Consider the following 17136-nt stretch of genomic DNA (forward strand, 5'->3'; position numbering starts at 1 on the left):
TATATTTTTACACGTTATAATGGACGAACGAGTCATAAAACAGTCCATTCTGAGCACGTCAGCTGACGAGAAAAGAATATATAGATCAAGAATACAAAAATTTAGGAAATCTCATACATTATATGTTCTGCTTCTGGGATCACTCGCAGCTTTACAATTCATTGCGATTGCTTTTTTTTTAAAAGGATTCCTATTAACAAGAAATGTTCTTGATAATGTGGCTACGTTGGCGGATTATCAATCTATCGAAAATTATGGTAAGTTCAACAAATCTGTCATATTGGTAGTAGATGCGCTGAGGTTCGATTTTGTCATCCCAGTAAACCAATCCAATCCTGATTATAATGATTATTACCATAATAATTTGAAAGTGCTATACGAAAAATTTGAAGATCAGTCATCTTCTTCATCGTTACTCTTGAAGTTTATGGCGGACCCACCAACAACAACATTGCAAAGATTAAAGGGTCTTACTACGGGATCCCTACCTACTTTTATAGATGCAGGCTCCAACTTTGATGGGAGCGTCATTGAGGAAGATAATATAATCAAACAAATGTTCTTGAACGATAAGCAAGTCCTTTTTGTGGGAGATGATACTTGGGATGCCCTTTTCAATCCATTTTTATCTCCAATGAGCCAGCCTTTTGAATCCTTGAATGTTTGGGACTTGGATACAGTAGATAATGGTGTTATTTCTTTTTTCAATGACCATTTATTAGAGAATACCAACGATCAAAGCTGGAACGTCTTAATTGGCCATATGCTGGGAATGGATCATGTCGGTCATAAGTTTGGTCCTAATCATTTTACTATGAAACAAAAACAATTGCAGATAGACAAATTTATCAGAGAAATAATGGATTCCATTGATGACGATACATTATTGGTTATTATGGGTGATCACGGTATGGATCACACAGGCAACCATGGTGGTGATTCGAAAGATGAACTAGAAAGCACACTCTTTTTATATTCAAAGAGAAATAATGCGTGGAACCTACAAGATACCAGCAATTATGATACGAGGAACCAGGGAGATAGATACAGATCAGTTAATCAAATTGACTTGGTCTCTACTTTATCCTTCCTTTTGGGTTTACCAATCCCCTTCAACAATCTGGGATGGCCCATTAACGAAATATTTTGTACAGAAAAGGAGGCGTCATCCTTTACCAATGCAGCCTTGAAACAATTAAGGACATATACAGAAGCTATAGGGATTAAAATTAACAACGAATCACTCCTAGAAGAATTATATCAAATTGGGTTAGCAAACCATGAAAGAGCACAAAAATATCAAATTCAATTATTACAGATCTTTAAAACCCTTTGGACCAATTTTGATTATTATAGTATAGCCACAGGTGTATGCCTATTGACTGTTTCTGTGATTCTTTTAATTTCAGTTACAAACTTAATTCCTTCAATAGTGGTTAATCAAATGGTACCTGAATTTGCACCATGGATCGTGATTATGTCATTAACGACCAACGTGTGTTTTCATGGTTTTTACTATGTGTTCCATCAACCACTATTTATTAATAACTGGATATGGTGTACGTTATTTGCTACAGCAATTGGTATTATCATTGGATGCTGTATTCCAATCTTTGATCGTTACACACTCAAGTGGCTAATAAGTAGAGTATTCCAAGATTTATTATCCGATTATTGGTCAAGAGTCGGTGCCCTCTTTTTAATTCTTCACTCACTATTGTTCACATCAAATTCCTTCACTATTTGGGAGGACAAAATTGTGACATTTCTATTAATTACATTTGGAGTACTTACCTTATATGAATTTGTGTTTTTGCCAAACAGACAATATACAAGTAGATTACTAACTGCCACGATTAGTGAAAATGAAGGTACTACATCTGGTGTAAACTCTTCAACGGCAAACTCAAATTCACTACCACTAACCAGGTTTGCCCGATTGTTAGGGGGATATCATTCCATAATGTTGATTGTGTGTACCAGATTGGCATCTTTGATTACAATTTGTAGAGAAGAGCAAGGAGACTACTGCACGCCAACATTTACAACAAAGAATAATTATTCATTATGGTGTCTATCAATTTGCTTTCTTTTGATATTCATGATTCCAGCCTGTATTAAGGGATATTATAATTTATCTTCATCATACCAGGCGGCGGCACCCATATGGATTGATATATTCTTGAAGGGTGTCTTATTCATTAATTTTGCTTATTGGACTGCAACTTCGTTGGAGAATACGCTACCTGAATGGTCATATGATTTAACAATCTTCAAATTTACTATTGCCAGAATTGTCACAGGATTCAGTTTGATCGCATCCAATGTAGGCTGGTTAATGGGTCCCCTCTGTATCAAGTTAAACATCCATAATACTGATGTTAAGTCACATCAAGCCACCATATTGGGTTATACGAATATTTATGGCTCTGAATACTTCTTACTGGTGATTAATTGGATAATGAGTATAATAATTTTTATGAAACCATTGGCTCAAATTTCCATCTTCCTAATGTGTAATCAAATATTATCTATTTTGGAGATCATTGATTTACTAAAATTGAAAGAGAATATTATTGGACCCATTGTATTGGCGTTATTATCTTATCAACAATATTTCAGTACTGGTCACCAAGCTACTATCCCATCAATCCAATGGGATGTTGGTTTTATCCTTTCAGATAAGATTACTTTCCCGTTGACTCATATCTCGTTGGCGTTAAACACCTTTGGTCCACAAATATTAATTGCATTATCAGTTGCATTACTAACTCTATGGAAGCAACCTCCTGATGTACTGAAACCACAAACGATATTAGGAAGAATTGTTTCAAATTGTGGTGTTTTAATTCTCTATAATTCAATCCTTTGTTTGAGTTCATTTATTTGGGTTACTCATTTCCGTAGACATTTAATGGTATGGAAAATATTTTGTCCCAGATTTTTATTTGCATGCATGTCTCTAATTGTTACCCAAATAATTGTTACATTTGTTACTATTGCATTTGCGAGCGGTAGATTGATCAGACATATCAATGATATATTTTGGAAATAGACCTTTCTGTAAAATGCATTTATATATACTTATATACACATAGACTATAATATAGAGTTAAGAATTTTATTATCGATACAAACACTGTATGTATGTATATATATATAGAGAGAGAGAGATAGAATCACCATTAAAAGAAGACATTATCTAGGTCACCAAAATCGTCATCAAAATTGGTATTGAATTCATTGCCGTTGTTATTACCATTTGACGTAAAATCATCGAATATATTATCAAGCATAGCAGGTTGCTCTTGTTGTTCTGCACCATCTTCTTGTTGCTCCTGTTGTTGCGATTGCTGTTGTTGAGCTTGTTGTGCGGCTAACTGTTTTTGTTTCTCCTCATCTTGTTGCTGCTGTTGTTGTCGCAGTAGTAATTTTTGTTGTTCTTCTTGTTGCTGTTGTTGTAATTCTTCCTCTTTCTTCCTCTTTTCTTCTTCTTCTTGCTGTAACTTAAAGTTGGCCTCCTCTTCCTGTCTTCTCTTGGCCTCTTCTTCTTCTAAACGTTTTCTCTCTTCCAATTCTTGTTGAAGTTTTATTTTATTGGCGTTATATGTATCCCAATACGATTGTGGTGCTTCTCGTGGGTCCTGCTTTAAGTGATTAAATTCGTTCCTATGAATTACTATTATATTTTCTTGCGAACGAAGATTTTTTTTAGATAAATAGTCTTGTAATATTTGTGTATCATTCACATTTGTTGTATTATCTAGTTGTTTTAACTTATCACTAAAGAAATTTGTAAGGTCATTAGGCGTAAATGGTTCTTGTTGCATTTTTCCATTCTGCAAGACTTCCAATTCCTCCAAATCCTTATCAATCTTCAATTCCATAGCTTTCAAAATTGATTCCATATTAGTTCCCTTCTCATTCGGTATGAAAATTTCAGGTGCATTAATCTTATCCAGCGGTGTAATATTACAAGTCAATGCATTCATTAAATTACCCATCTCAATGAAATTTTTCAAAAGGAAACTTCTAAATGATATCGTGTCACTTTCATCATGAACAATGGAATTTATGGGTTCTGGTTTCAATCTATTTGTTTCAAACGATGGATTGCTCAATGATAGGTTTACAATCTTGTTATTTATGGTGTTTCTGCCTGCTGCTGATGACATGGATGCTGACATTTGTTGTTGTTGTTGCTGCTGTTGTTGTTGACGAGATGCCTTTGCATGTGCGGCACGACGTGACTTCTTTGTAACTGCCATGCTTAGTTGGGTTATGCTTTTTTGTTTTGGGTTTATGATTGACAGCAATCGTGCTTATGTTTATTAATCTTCATTTATTGATGTGCTAATTAAAGCTGATCACGTGATCATGCAAAAGTAAATAACACAACGACACGAAGAAAAGAACAAAAGAAGAAACATTAAAATTGCCTTGTCGAATGTATATTATAAAGTTTTCCTAGATGTATGTATATAAATATTATATTAAATTAGTATTTCCGGGTATCTTGAGTTATTCCTTATGAAGCCATTAAAATGTTTTGGTTGTATCATTTCGTCTCCACCGTCGGCATTATCATCTTCAAATTCCTCTTCCAGCAAAGAACAAATTAGATAATCCTTAATCAAATTGACATTGCATATAGTTGCCAAGAATAATTCTTCATCATCATCATCATTTTCTTCTTTTTCCTCCTGTTCTTCATTTAGGGATAATTTATTCATAGCTTCTTCCACACTGCCATTATTTTTCTGTATGGTACTGAATCCAGCCATATTGGGGTTATTCGTTGAATTGTTGTTATAATGTGAAGAAACGTTTCTGTCATAAGTGACATAGCGAGGAGTTATTATAGGCATCATATTGCTAGCTGTGGATTGCGAATTTGTAATTGGTGGTAAAGAAAGGTTTGCGATTAGTGAAGGTGATGACGAAGAGGCGTTAGTTAGAGGTGGTAATTGAGGGTATTTTTGAAGTAAGACTGGTTGTTGCTGCTGCTGCTGCTGCTGCTGAGGGTATTGTGGAGAACCAGTCCCCGACTGCAAAGGCATCATTGATGCTGGAAGTGATTGTGGAGGTTGTTGAATATAAGAATGAGAATACGAGAGTGGAGCTGCATATTGTTGTTGCTGCTGTAGGTTTTGAGATAATTTGTTGAAGTAGGTAATCATCCCCACATTGGTTGCACTGTTTTTGTTGGTGTTTGTTTCATTCAACATATTTGGGATGAAATTTTGTTGAATTCTTGCACCCAATTGATTTGAATAAATTGGATCCAGAGATTGTAAAAATTGATCCTGTGTAATTTGAGGCAAATTTCTTGGGACATTACTATTTGTTGTTGGTGGTGTTACCATTGCCTTACTCTTTCTCTTTGAACCTAATTTTGGACCTCTCTTCTTCTTTGTTTGAGATGGGAAACCGGCGGAATCCAAATGAGTTCTCAAATGTTTCTTCAAATCTTGAGGTCTCTTGAATTTCTTGGTACATTTCTTACAAGCGAATGGTTTCAAGGGAACATGAACTCTCAAATGAGAGGTAATATGATCTCTTTTGACTGTCTTCGTGAAACAAGACCCCCAATGACAGTTCAATTGTAAATTTTTTTCCGATTTTCTACCGACATGATCTTGACAAAGATGATGATATAATAATTCCGGCATAGTGAACGCCTTATCACAATCTGTCCATTTACAATGTAAGATTTCATTATGTTTACCGTTATAATCGACTATTCTAACGACTTTGCCGTTATGATCCTCTTCACTTGATGAAGGGGACGACACGTCTGGGGAAGCTGAGGATGAAGCTGAAGATGAAGGTGGAGGAGATGGAGAATGAGAATGATAAATGGTAGAGACATGTTTAGAATCCTGACTTTCCATAGGTTTCACACCCCCGTTCGAAGTTTTTTCATTGGCATTCGTATTGTTTAGCATATTTCTAATAGATTTAGAGTGGTAAGTGGCAGCTGTTTGAGATGATGCTGATGAAGTGGGAGATGGAGCATTAGAAGAATGGAAAGAGGAACTGCCATTCGAGATGGAGTTTGTAATTGGGGAGTTTACCTCGACATGATTATTGCTCAATAGACTTGCTACGGTAGTTGGACTTGGAATGGAAGGGTAGACGGGTGCAGATCTTCTATGCTGTTGCTGCTGTTGCTGTTGTTGTTGCTGTTGCTGGGCAGAGCTCGGGTCCTGGTTTAGCAGATCCTGGAGGGGAACCATCATGTTGGACATATTACGTAGTTAGTAAGGGCGTGCTTTGTTGCTGGTGTTGTATCTATTGTTTGAACAGATCTGTATCGGAACTGTTTAAATGTAATTCTACATGTATTAATTAACTAATCTGGAATGACACTACAAAAATTGGAAAACGTGCAAAAAATGCCGTTTCACGGAAATATTCGGGTAACCCATCACGTGTTCTATATAATATATTATTGTAACGTTAAAACAATAACAACATCACGTTTGTAAGGTGCTCTTGCTGTTAGGGCAGGTGGATATCTGACTGTCATGCTGAAATCCCTTTCTGAAAGAGATATTGCCTTATGAACGCCCTTTTGTTCCATCGCTTGCCATCACGGTGCTCTAATATAGATCTTGGAACAATCCGGGAAAGGTATTATTTACAAACAGTACTATATTACATCCCTCAATAGACAATCTTGCTCTTATAACTCCTAATATGTATAGATAGAGATATCTGGTTATACAACAATATCTCTAATATGTGACATTTTTCTAAGCGCAACGATGAAATTTGAAGAAATTTAGATCCCATGAATGATTCATTCAATTGCAAGATCGTCCATGTTCTTAAGCTCACATTCCATTCATTTGCAAAGGGGTTTGAGATCATTAATCAAATAATGCCAGATAAAAAGACCCCCATTTCAAATTCTCATCATTTGAAAAATGTTAAACAACAATTTCGTAACAGACAACTTATAGAAACAATCATCGAACTGATAAATATTAATGATCATAGTTCGCTGGCATACATCGCTAGAAATGACGGTATTCCACCTCAATTAAGACATTTGGTTTGGCCAATCCTATTGAAATATCATCCCATGTGCATATCACCAAACATCTTCCCTAATACAGTATCTTGGGATTCTACAACTAATTCTTACCATGCATTGAATGACAAACAGAAACAGCATCAACTACAACCTACAAGTAGCAAGAATACTGATACGGAAGATACGGAAGATAATAATTTATTGTCATCATCATCGACAACAACCACAACCACTAATACCAACAATAACCATGATCTGGAGTCTACCATTATACATGATTTAAAGAAATATTTCCATACAAGACATCATTCTACAAATTCTAATGGCAAGGAACAGCTTTTAGAGGATACCTTATCGATACATGAGGAACATCAAATAATTGAAATCTTGAAGAATACCATTTTGAAATTTTTAAATAAATGGTCTCAAATATTTAAATATGAAAATGGGTTAGCATGGGTAGCCCTTGGCTTGGCTGAATGGTGTTCTCCTCTGCCAAATAATGATAACAATTTGAGAGGTCCCATCTTACTCACGGGGAAAAGGCATAGTCATTCACATACTCATTCTTCGTCCGCTCGTGATACACAAAACGATAATAGGAATTCTAAAGTTAGTTCTCCAAAGGAAGAGGAGGAAAACCCTCTGTCGTCTCAATCATTAGCTTATCTCTATGATGAATATCCATTCCCGAAGAAAATTCAATCAAAACTAAAATTAACAAATGTAAATTCTAATTTCTTTTTGTTTGATCAATTGTTTGAAAGAATAACGTTGATTATCTTACATAGCCCTGACACGACAATGGCTCATAGAAGAATCAATAAGGAATTCCCCTCACAAGAATCGAATTTAACAAATTATTTCCCCATTTTATCAGGTGGTGATCTTTCATTTCAAACACAAGTGTTCTTCAAAACATTTTCATCAATATTACCTGAATTGTATCAACCTTTAACAGAGGAAAGCTCATTACAACCAACATCGGTAAAGACAAAATGGCTATATTGGTGGTTGAAATTTTCAGGTTCAAGATCATTACAAAGACAAGATAGAGGTAGATTATGGGATTTATTATTAGGTTGGAGACCCAAACCAAATATGGATACCATAAATTTTTTCCTAAATTATAATAATAAAAAATTTGATCAATTGTATAAAGGACCTGACAAAAATACGATATGTGATCACGAAATTTTTATAAAAAAGAATGATCCCTTTTGGTTCCCTGATTTGGATTGTATCGCATTAGGTTCTAATAAATTTCCCTATGATTACAACGTTTTCAAAGAGCTACTGTATCGAAATAGATACGAGGATAATCCAATAAGGGACCAACAACAAATTGAACAATCAGCCTCATCGTCCTATATGTTACCTTACTCTTTGATTGACCCACATGTCGAGATGATTTTCATTTACATTGCCATCTTACAATATAATGAGTTTAAACTATTGGAGTTTGAAGAAACTGAAATCCTAGAATTTTTGAATAATATACCGATGATTTCCAAGACAGATGATTTTAATTTTAAAAAACTATATGATTCAGAAAATAATAAGTTATTACCTGAACTTGAAAATTTGTCCTCCACTGCAACAATAGCATCAACAAACAATAACAGTACAACGTCAATTGCCAATAAATCTTTGAGTTCTATGTCGTCAACAACATCTGCGTCACATATGTTGATTGAATTAGGGAATGATGGTAAATCTTCACATTCTTTCAACAATTTATTGAATATGGCCGGTGATATATGGAGAAAATGGCTTTGGAGAGAATTAGAAGAAACTTCAACTAATGATGGATGAAGATTTGTATGTATGATATATAGGACAATAATAATGATATTTTATACGTACATGGTGCAAACTAATTTTTCAAAGAGTATATCTCATATAAATCTATACATGCATTATATATCCACGGAAGAGAAAATTAAATAATTACTTGGCGGGACAAAAAACTTGAAAAATTCTGAAAATTTAGTCAGTAAAAAACATCGCATTCCATTGTGATTACCTCGAATGTGAGTTAGCCAAATTTGTCAAGTCACAATTGGATTCCAAAATGCCCCTATTTGAGACGGTGAAAAGTTTTGTACAGAGCCCGACAGAATCTAAAGTTAAACAAGCTACCAATGAAGATGAAACAATGGGCGCTACGGGGACGTTGATGAATGAAATCTCAGTACTAACGTATAGTCCCAAGACTTTGAAGGAGATTGTCCAAGTACTTAAGAAACGTCTTTCAGGATATTCCAGAAAGACTAGTCATAAGAATTGCATTTTCATCATTAAGACTTTGACATTGATGGCATATTTAATTAACAATGGATCCAATGAATTTGTAGCATGGATTCGTAACAATTCATCACTAATATCCAATTTAATATCTGAAAAGGTGGAGTACCCTAAAGATGATAAGATGGGACCCGAGATTAAATCCATTGCTGCAGATCTAATGGAATTAATACAGGATGATGATTTATTGGAAGAACGAAGGAAAGATGTTGTTCAATTCAGATCAAGTATTTCATCCCCGGGGAGGAAGTCTACAGATAATTCTCATTTGAAAAACATAATGTCTCCTGGGGAGAATGTGGTTAGGTCACACTCGACATCTGACAGGAGAGAAGATGGCATTGATCGGATGCTAAGACCATTATCACCTGATTTACACACGGGAGCCCGGACGGCCAATTACAGATCGGGCACTACCAGTTTGGATCTAAAGAGAAGGCCTGTCAGAAACACGAACGAATATGCTCGATTCAACCTGGATCCATTGAAAGAGGAGGATACTGTCCCAGATGAAAGATCAGAATTATTCAAGAGTCGAAAAGATAACGTAAGCAAGAATCCCTTCAGATGAACCCTAACCAGCCCTAAAGATTAAACCCTAACATGACTTCTTTCTTTTGGCGCGCCAAGCCCTGAAAGACTCCGCGTTTCTTTTTGCGCCGTGAAAGTATAAAAGGAAGATAGTTGCCCCCTTTCCACACTTTTTGTCACTTTTGCCACCCATTTCCAGCTCAAGAACAACAACTACTACGCTCAAACGCTAGAAACTACTACTACAACAACAACCGCAAACTAATTTAGAAACCATGCAGATCTTTGTCAAGACTTTAACCGGTAAAACCATTACTTTGGAAGTGGAATCCTCCGATACTATTGATAACGTCAAATCTAAGATTCAAGATAAGGAAGGTATTCCACCTGACCAACAAAGATTGATCTTTGCTGGTAAGCAACTAGAGGATGGTAGAACCTTATCCGACTACAACATTCAAAAGGAGTCGACTTTGCACTTGGTGTTAAGATTAAGAGGTGGTATGCAAATTTTCGTGAAGACTTTGACTGGTAAGACTATTACTTTGGAAGTGGAATCTTCAGATACCATCGATAACGTCAAGTCCAAGATCCAGGACAAGGAAGGTATTCCACCAGACCAACAAAGATTGATTTTCGCTGGTAAACAACTAGAGGATGGTAGAACATTATCTGATTATAATATTCAGAAAGAATCTACTTTACACTTGGTGTTGAGATTGAGAGGTGGTATGCAAATCTTTGTCAAGACTTTAACTGGTAAGACTATTACTTTGGAGGTGGAATCCTCCGATACTATTGATAACGTCAAATCCAAGATTCAAGATAAGGAAGGTATTCCACCAGACCAACAGAGGTTGATTTTCGCTGGTAAACAACTAGAAGACGGAAGAACATTGTCCGATTACAACATTCAAAAGGAATCCACTCTACATTTGGTGTTAAGATTGAGAGGTGGTATGCAAATCTTTGTCAAGACTTTAACTGGTAAGACCATTACTTTAGAAGTGGAATCTTCAGACACCATCGATAACGTCAAGTCTAAAATTCAAGACAAGGAAGGTATTCCACCAGACCAACAAAGATTGATTTTCGCTGGTAAACAACTAGAAGACGGAAGAACATTGTCAGACTACAATATTCAAAAGGAATCTACTCTTCACTTGGTGTTAAGATTGAGAGGTGGTATGCAAATTTTCGTGAAGACATTGACTGGTAAGACCATCACTCTAGAAGTTGAATCTTCCGATACTATTGATAATGTGAAGTCCAAGATTCAAGACAAGGAAGGTATTCCACCAGACCAACAAAGATTGATCTTTGCTGGTAAACAACTGGAAGACGGAAGAACATTATCTGACTATAATATTCAGAAAGAATCTACTTTACACTTGGTGTTAAGATTGAGAGGTGGTATGCAAATTCATCAAAAAAAAATTTGATGATTTACGACTATATGTCTAGTTTCTTATTTATAAAGTAAGTTAGATAAACGAATGTATAAATATATTCGCCCTTACAAGAGTCCATATAAGCTCTATTAGAGTAAAGATTACCAATTTTTTTTAATTTTATAGGTATATATAATATATATATGTATATTGAATGCATCAAAATAATGTTTGAAGTCAATCTATCTAAAGTCCAATATTCTTTAATTCGATTGCAAGCCTTGAGGTTGTATCAATCTCTGGCAATGATAATAAAGTAGCCTCTACCTTTGATCTTACCTGTGGGAAGGTGCCCATTAATTTCCCACCAAATTTAACCAACTTTAGCTTAACATTTTCTATCGTTTCTTTGGAGCTGTTATACTTGACTGATAATTCCCAAAGCCTCTCAATCGGCGAAAAAAGTGTAGTTTCATAGTTCTTCATGCAAAAGTCTAATAAATTATAACCAATTTCATTTGTTGCCAATTGTGTCCTCCACGTATAAATAACGTTATCATTGGAATAAAGCCATTCTAGGGTACGAACAATAAAGTTCACTAACGGTGTTGGTGAAGTATCAACGTCGTTTTTCATTAGCTTTGCATAAATATCAACCATTGAGTTTAAAAGTTGAACTGTGTATTCTTCATTAGCAATATTTTCCTTGGATGATTTTCTATTCATATCTGTACCAATTTTTATCCGTTTTGCAGACACGTTACTTTCATTTTCTGTTTCATTTTTGGAACCACTTCCCTCAGAGTCAACAACCAGTTTAGAGAGCACATTTTGTGACACTTCAAGCAAAGTCGCCAACATCTCTGAACTTGGGAAAATTTTGATGAACTTGGCATATGGGCATAGAATCTTTTTCACATATTCGTCATTTTTACGTAAAATTTCAAGATTCAGAGTCTTCTTCAGTGACTCGTTAAGCTCGCCATGTTCTTGGACGTAATCACCAAATTTGCTAACTGATAAAACTAAGGCATCCACCAAGAGCTCTTTCCCATCCCAGGACCTTCCGACTAATGCCTCTTTTAAAATTGCAAACAAGTTTGATATTTGTTTATCCTGGATAGATGTATCAACTTTATCACCAAGACTCGAAACGGCTTTTGCACATGTTCTTCTAATAACAAAATCATTGGATTTTATGTTAGAAGAAAGTAGGTTCAAAATCTCATTCAAGTATAATTTTACGGTTCCTACTCCAGATGAGGAAGCTTCGGTCCAGATCTTTGCATATAGCGATCTTATTACACTCTCAGTATCATTGGAACCAATGAAAATTACTGGCATAAATATATCTCCAAGAGTTTCAAATTGTGAAGATGCTTGTGTCATGATCGATTCAATTGTAACTCCTACAATTTTCTTAGAGGATGCATTATTTGCTGAGAAATAACGTTCCGTTAACAACTTTGAATACTTAACAGCTTTATCAAGGCCAGCAATTTTGAAGAGATAACCCATAGAATTTGCAAAGGCAACGCAAACTGCCTCATTCCTATCATCCAGCATGTTTAAGCATGCCTTTAAAAGTTTCCCACAATAGGGTTTCAAATCAGTTGAGAATCGCTTTACCAATAAGACTAACACTTGAGAGGCAGCTACTTTAGAAGGTAGCCCAACTGATTTTTTAATCGATTTTATAGTAGAATTGACATGTTCTTCAAGTGAGTCATCGTCAGAAATTGAAATTAGTTTATCTATAGTTTCAAATAATGGTGATGATGTGACCCCATTTTTTCTATGTGTGTCAATAAGATTTGAATCAATCTTATAGTTTGCAGCATTGAGAGCTAGGTAATTGAACGCTTGCGGTTCAATAGATGAAAATAATAAGGTAAATTCATAAACCAAGTGTGGCGCAAATGGTTTAATTGCCGATCCCGTTGTTTTCACCAAATCTATCACTGTAGACAAGGCAAACTTTCGAACATCTTCTGCATCACTGTTAAGACCCTTTGTCCCAAGAAAAAATGGTAAAATTGTTTCCAATATTTCTTTTGATTTTTCAGGCGTTATACCCTTGCTAGTATCAATAGACCTAGCTAACATTTTGGATAAAACAGTAGTAAATTTAGTACCAGTCTCACGTACACTTTCTTTAATATCATCCATAGTTCTGAACCCCATAGTCCATATTTCTAATATTTGATCTGAAAACTTTTCTTGAGGCTGAGTTTGGACTAATTGCAGAAGCGCATTCGTGCTTGCTTCACGTACCCTCCATTCCTTATTCGACATTCCTGTTAACAATTCTCTTAAAATAGCATCGAAATATAAAGTAATTGTGGCTGTTGAGTCTGTTATTAATGTATTCCATATTTCATTCATAGATCTAGAAACTGTTGGATAAGGATCAAATCTGTATCTGAATAATTTCGGAATTAATTTATTTGCAGTCCCTTCGTCCTGTAGTAGCAGCTTTTCTAGTGAGGATTTAGACATAATGGCACCTAATCCAAACGCGATACCCTTTCTGGAAGACCATAGTGTAGAACTCTTGGCCACTGACATAAATTTATACACCAATGCTGGATCACCCACCTCAGAAGCGAGATTGAGAATATCCTTGTATGTGCTAATAGATCCATCCCCTGTATTCATTACACCTGGTTCAAACAAAGTCGTTTCCTCTGAAATGGACCCTGAGTTGATTTTCACACTTTCCGTTGAATCGGTAAAGGACCGTAATAATCCTTTCACCATATCTTCTTGTAAATCTGTATTACCAATTTCATATACTATACTTAGTCCTCTAGCGGCGGATTCCTGGAGAACTTCATCCTTATCCGCCAAAAAACGCATGAATCTCAAATGAATACTCTTACAGTTTTCTATGATTGTTTCATCTTTACCTAAAAATTGAACCAACGATAATAGCCAGATACACGCAGCCTTCCTTAAACTGGGTTTGGTGGAATCACATGCTTCAAAGATTTTCTTTAAAATAAAAGAGACATGGTTAGTATTAAACAAAGACTGTATCCTTTCTACGGATATATCGACCAAATCAAGTTGTTTCATTAAGTATTTAGAGGTCCAACCACCTGCCAAAATTGATAAGGCTTCCCCTGAAGAAAATAGAAATTCCATCTGTTTTGAGACATGTGTTTCAAAAAGCTTCTCGAAGACTTTTTCAAAATTATTCATTTCATTAGAATATAAGGAAAGGTATCCCCATTGTTCAATGGCGAGTTCATCATTGATTAATTTGTTTTCCAATGATTGGAAAACTGCCTCTAAAAAGTTTATCCTTGCAGTAGATGTTAGGGTAAGTAATAACCCATATTTGCATATTTGACCAATTAAATTAAGTATTATTGGCTTGGATTTATTTTCGGCCAAATGTTGAAGAACGGCAGTTACTAGAGTCTCAATATAAGATGATGGAATCAGATTAATTTTATTCCGTAAATATAATCGTGGAAGGACATATGAAGCAACGTACAGGGTAGAAAGTGGAATTGAAGCAATATCAGATTGGGAGAGAGGCTTCATCATCGATTCAGTTTCTGTTGCTTGTTCGACGCTGGAGATGATAATTCCTAGGCATGTTGCAGCTATCTCAAGATCTTTATTATTGTTTACTTGAATACCTTCGATATAATGCAATAAATCAAGGCTGAAATCTTGTACCTTTTGTAATAGCAGAATATTACTGAGTTTGACAAACATCAATAGAGTTTCTCCAAAAACGAAATCTTGATAGTTCGATAAAGATATAACATTCCCAACGTCATTCTTGATTACAAATTCGGAACAGATTCTCCTTAAGAGTTTAACAAGTAAATCTTGGTCAAGTCTGGCAATATGTGATTTCATCAATTCTGGTATTTTATCATCTACTTCTATCCCCTTATCAATTCTAACGGACCAATCTTGGTCTTGAACAACAATTGTAGATTCACCTTTGATAGATTGGGATATTAGAATTTGCTTCAAAAACCGAACTGCTGTATTGAGACAATCATGGAGGGTAGCTGTTTTGCTAGTTTCCGCAATATTCAACTCCTTTAATAAAAGAATGACAAAGTCTTCAAAATCGGGAAACTCAGTTTCTTCAATTTTCGATGCCAAACGATCTTCTGTCTTTATTATATTATTGTTATTTGATGCTTGATTAACTCTATACCAGTATGGATGTAACCCTTTCCACGATTCTTCTATAACATCAAATTTATTATTACGTGATGTACCCCATATATTAAACATTCTTGCCTCAGGATCACTAAATTCAAAAGCAGCATTTGAAAATTTTATTGCCACAAATCTGCATGCCATCGTTGAATCCTTAGTATTTTGGTCAGAAGATGCTTCTTGGAGATTAAAATCGTCACTCAAAAGATTCTTTAAGATGCCTTTTAATTTATCTTTGGAAGAGCTTGGTAACTTTCTTAAATGTGGTGTCAACGAAATCAATGCTTCTTGAATACTTGCTCTAAACTCTGACAAGTCACCCTGTAGGGAATCAAAGAGGAATTCAATAAATGATAAATCTTCTACCAAGCTGAATTCTTTCATCAAGATATCACCTAATGTTTCATATTGTAATCTTCTTTGTAATATTGTTGTATTGAATGCAGGCGTTGATTCTCCCAATTGTAATTTAGGCCAACCTTCTGCATGAAGATTGTTTCTTATCAATGATGCAATATTTGTATTTATGGAATCTGTATCAGTGGGCAATAAATTTTGATGATTATACTTGGCAACATGACGAATGAAATTTAAGCATTGTGACCTCAGTTTATGCTCAGAAGAATGAAGACCAATTGAGCAAATTAGAGACACGTTTTGGGCATTACTAGTGGCTATAACACTTGAATTCAAAATGGATAGTATTTTTTCTTGTAATAATGGGTTTACAGGTGGGATTCCCGTTGTCTTTATACCAGTATAAAGATCTATTAGATATTGAATAAAATCTTGATCCTCGTATGGAATTGATAATCTTTTCCAAAATTGTAGTGCTGAATCAGATATAGTTGATTTGTCTGTAGAACAAACAGCCAAGAATTTCACTAATAATTGGTCATCTGGTACAAATCCATTACAAACGAATTTGAAAATTGCAAATTTAAATTTATTCATTTGATCCTTTGTAAAAGTAACACCTGCTTCATATGTAAAAAATGAAACGTCTGATATAGCTAAACCAGGACATGTATAACCTCTTGGGATAATAGTTGGTGTATTAGGATCTGGCCTTGCTGGGTTCAAAAGAAAAAATTTAGTGAAATATGATAATAAAAATTGTAAATCATCATCATTTGATAAATGAAGAAAATCTCTCATCTTTTCTTCTTCAGGGGATCCTTTCAATGGAGCCTTCCATGTTAATAGAATTTTGCAAATAATATGGAACATTCTTGCCTTTTCCGTAGTGGAAGCGAGGTGCGAAATCCCATTCATTAGCAAAGGTAATAAATCATTTTTCTCTCCCGTAGTAATTCGATCGATCCCCTTTGAAGCTAACAGAAGACTGTATAATGCTACGTTTGATTCCAACGAAGGATCATTGTTCTTATCAGTTGAAGGATTCTGTGCCTGCTTCACTAGTTTGGTCACCGGTAATTTGATCTCCGTGGAACCGTTCAATCTTGATAATATATTCTTTAAAGAGTTGAAAACTGCTTGTCTAACAGACGCATGTGGTGAGGCTAGCTTTAACAATAGTGGTGCCAGAAATGTGTCCAAACTCTGCTGGAACTTCGTAGTGGTATCTGACAGTGCCAACCGCAATTCCACTTTCTCTACCAGTTCTCTTTCTCTTGCCTCCGTCAACGGTGTCTGACTCATTGTTGCAATTAT

At 35.3% G+C, this 17136-nt stretch overlaps 7 protein-coding genes across 7 annotated transcripts; 4 read left to right on the forward strand and 3 right to left on the reverse strand.

Moving 5' to 3' along the window:
* Nucleotides 1-19: 19 nt before the first annotated feature.
* GPI13 (mannose-ethanolamine phosphotransferase GPI13) lies at nt 20-3055 on the forward strand (the record flags this gene model as incomplete). The annotated part of the gene is made up of 1 exon (XM_003675886.1): nt 20-3055. One exon carries the CDS (start codon nt 20-22, stop codon nt 3053-3055), a length of 3036 nt encoding a protein of 1011 aa, XP_003675934.1.
* Nucleotides 3056-3185: 130 nt separating this feature from the next.
* Nucleotides 3186-4268, reverse strand: SNF6 (Snf6p; the record flags this gene model as incomplete). The annotated part of the gene is made up of 1 exon (XM_003675887.1): nt 3186-4268. One exon carries the CDS (start codon nt 4266-4268, stop codon nt 3186-3188), a length of 1083 nt encoding a protein of 360 aa, XP_003675935.1.
* Nucleotides 4269-4493: 225 nt separating this feature from the next.
* Nucleotides 4494-6251, reverse strand: RIM101 (alkaline-responsive transcriptional regulator RIM101; the record flags this gene model as incomplete). The annotated part of the gene is made up of 1 exon (XM_003675888.1): nt 4494-6251. The coding sequence occupies one exon, from the start codon at nt 6249-6251 to the stop codon at nt 4494-4496; it is 1758 nt and encodes a 585-aa protein (XP_003675936.1).
* A 545-nt stretch (nt 6252-6796) lies between these two features.
* OCA5 (Oca5p) lies at nt 6797-8857 on the forward strand (the record flags this gene model as incomplete). The annotated part of the gene is made up of 1 exon (XM_003675889.1): nt 6797-8857. One exon carries the CDS (start codon nt 6797-6799, stop codon nt 8855-8857), a length of 2061 nt encoding a protein of 686 aa, XP_003675937.1.
* Nucleotides 8858-9116: 259 nt separating this feature from the next.
* Nucleotides 9117-9920, forward strand: ENT4 (Ent4p; the record flags this gene model as incomplete). Its single annotated transcript, XM_003675890.1, has 1 exon — nt 9117-9920. One exon carries the CDS (start codon nt 9117-9119, stop codon nt 9918-9920), a length of 804 nt encoding a protein of 267 aa, XP_003675938.1.
* Nucleotides 9921-10155: 235 nt separating this feature from the next.
* Nucleotides 10156-11322, forward strand: UBI4 (ubiquitin; the record flags this gene model as incomplete). Its single annotated transcript, XM_003675891.1, has 1 exon — nt 10156-11322. The coding sequence occupies one exon, from the start codon at nt 10156-10158 to the stop codon at nt 11320-11322; it is 1167 nt and encodes a 388-aa protein (XP_003675939.1).
* Nucleotides 11323-11517: 195 nt separating this feature from the next.
* Nucleotides 11518-17124, reverse strand: ECM29 (Ecm29p; the record flags this gene model as incomplete). Its single annotated transcript, XM_003675892.1, has 1 exon — nt 11518-17124. One exon carries the CDS (start codon nt 17122-17124, stop codon nt 11518-11520), a length of 5607 nt encoding a protein of 1868 aa, XP_003675940.1.
* Between the last annotated feature and the right edge of the window lie 12 nt (nt 17125-17136).

This window comes from Naumovozyma castellii, chromosome 3 (genome assembly GCF_000237345.1).
Source record: "Naumovozyma castellii chromosome 3, complete genome".
NCBI classification, from domain to species: Eukaryota; Fungi; Ascomycota; class Saccharomycetes; order Saccharomycetales; family Saccharomycetaceae; genus Naumovozyma; species Naumovozyma castellii.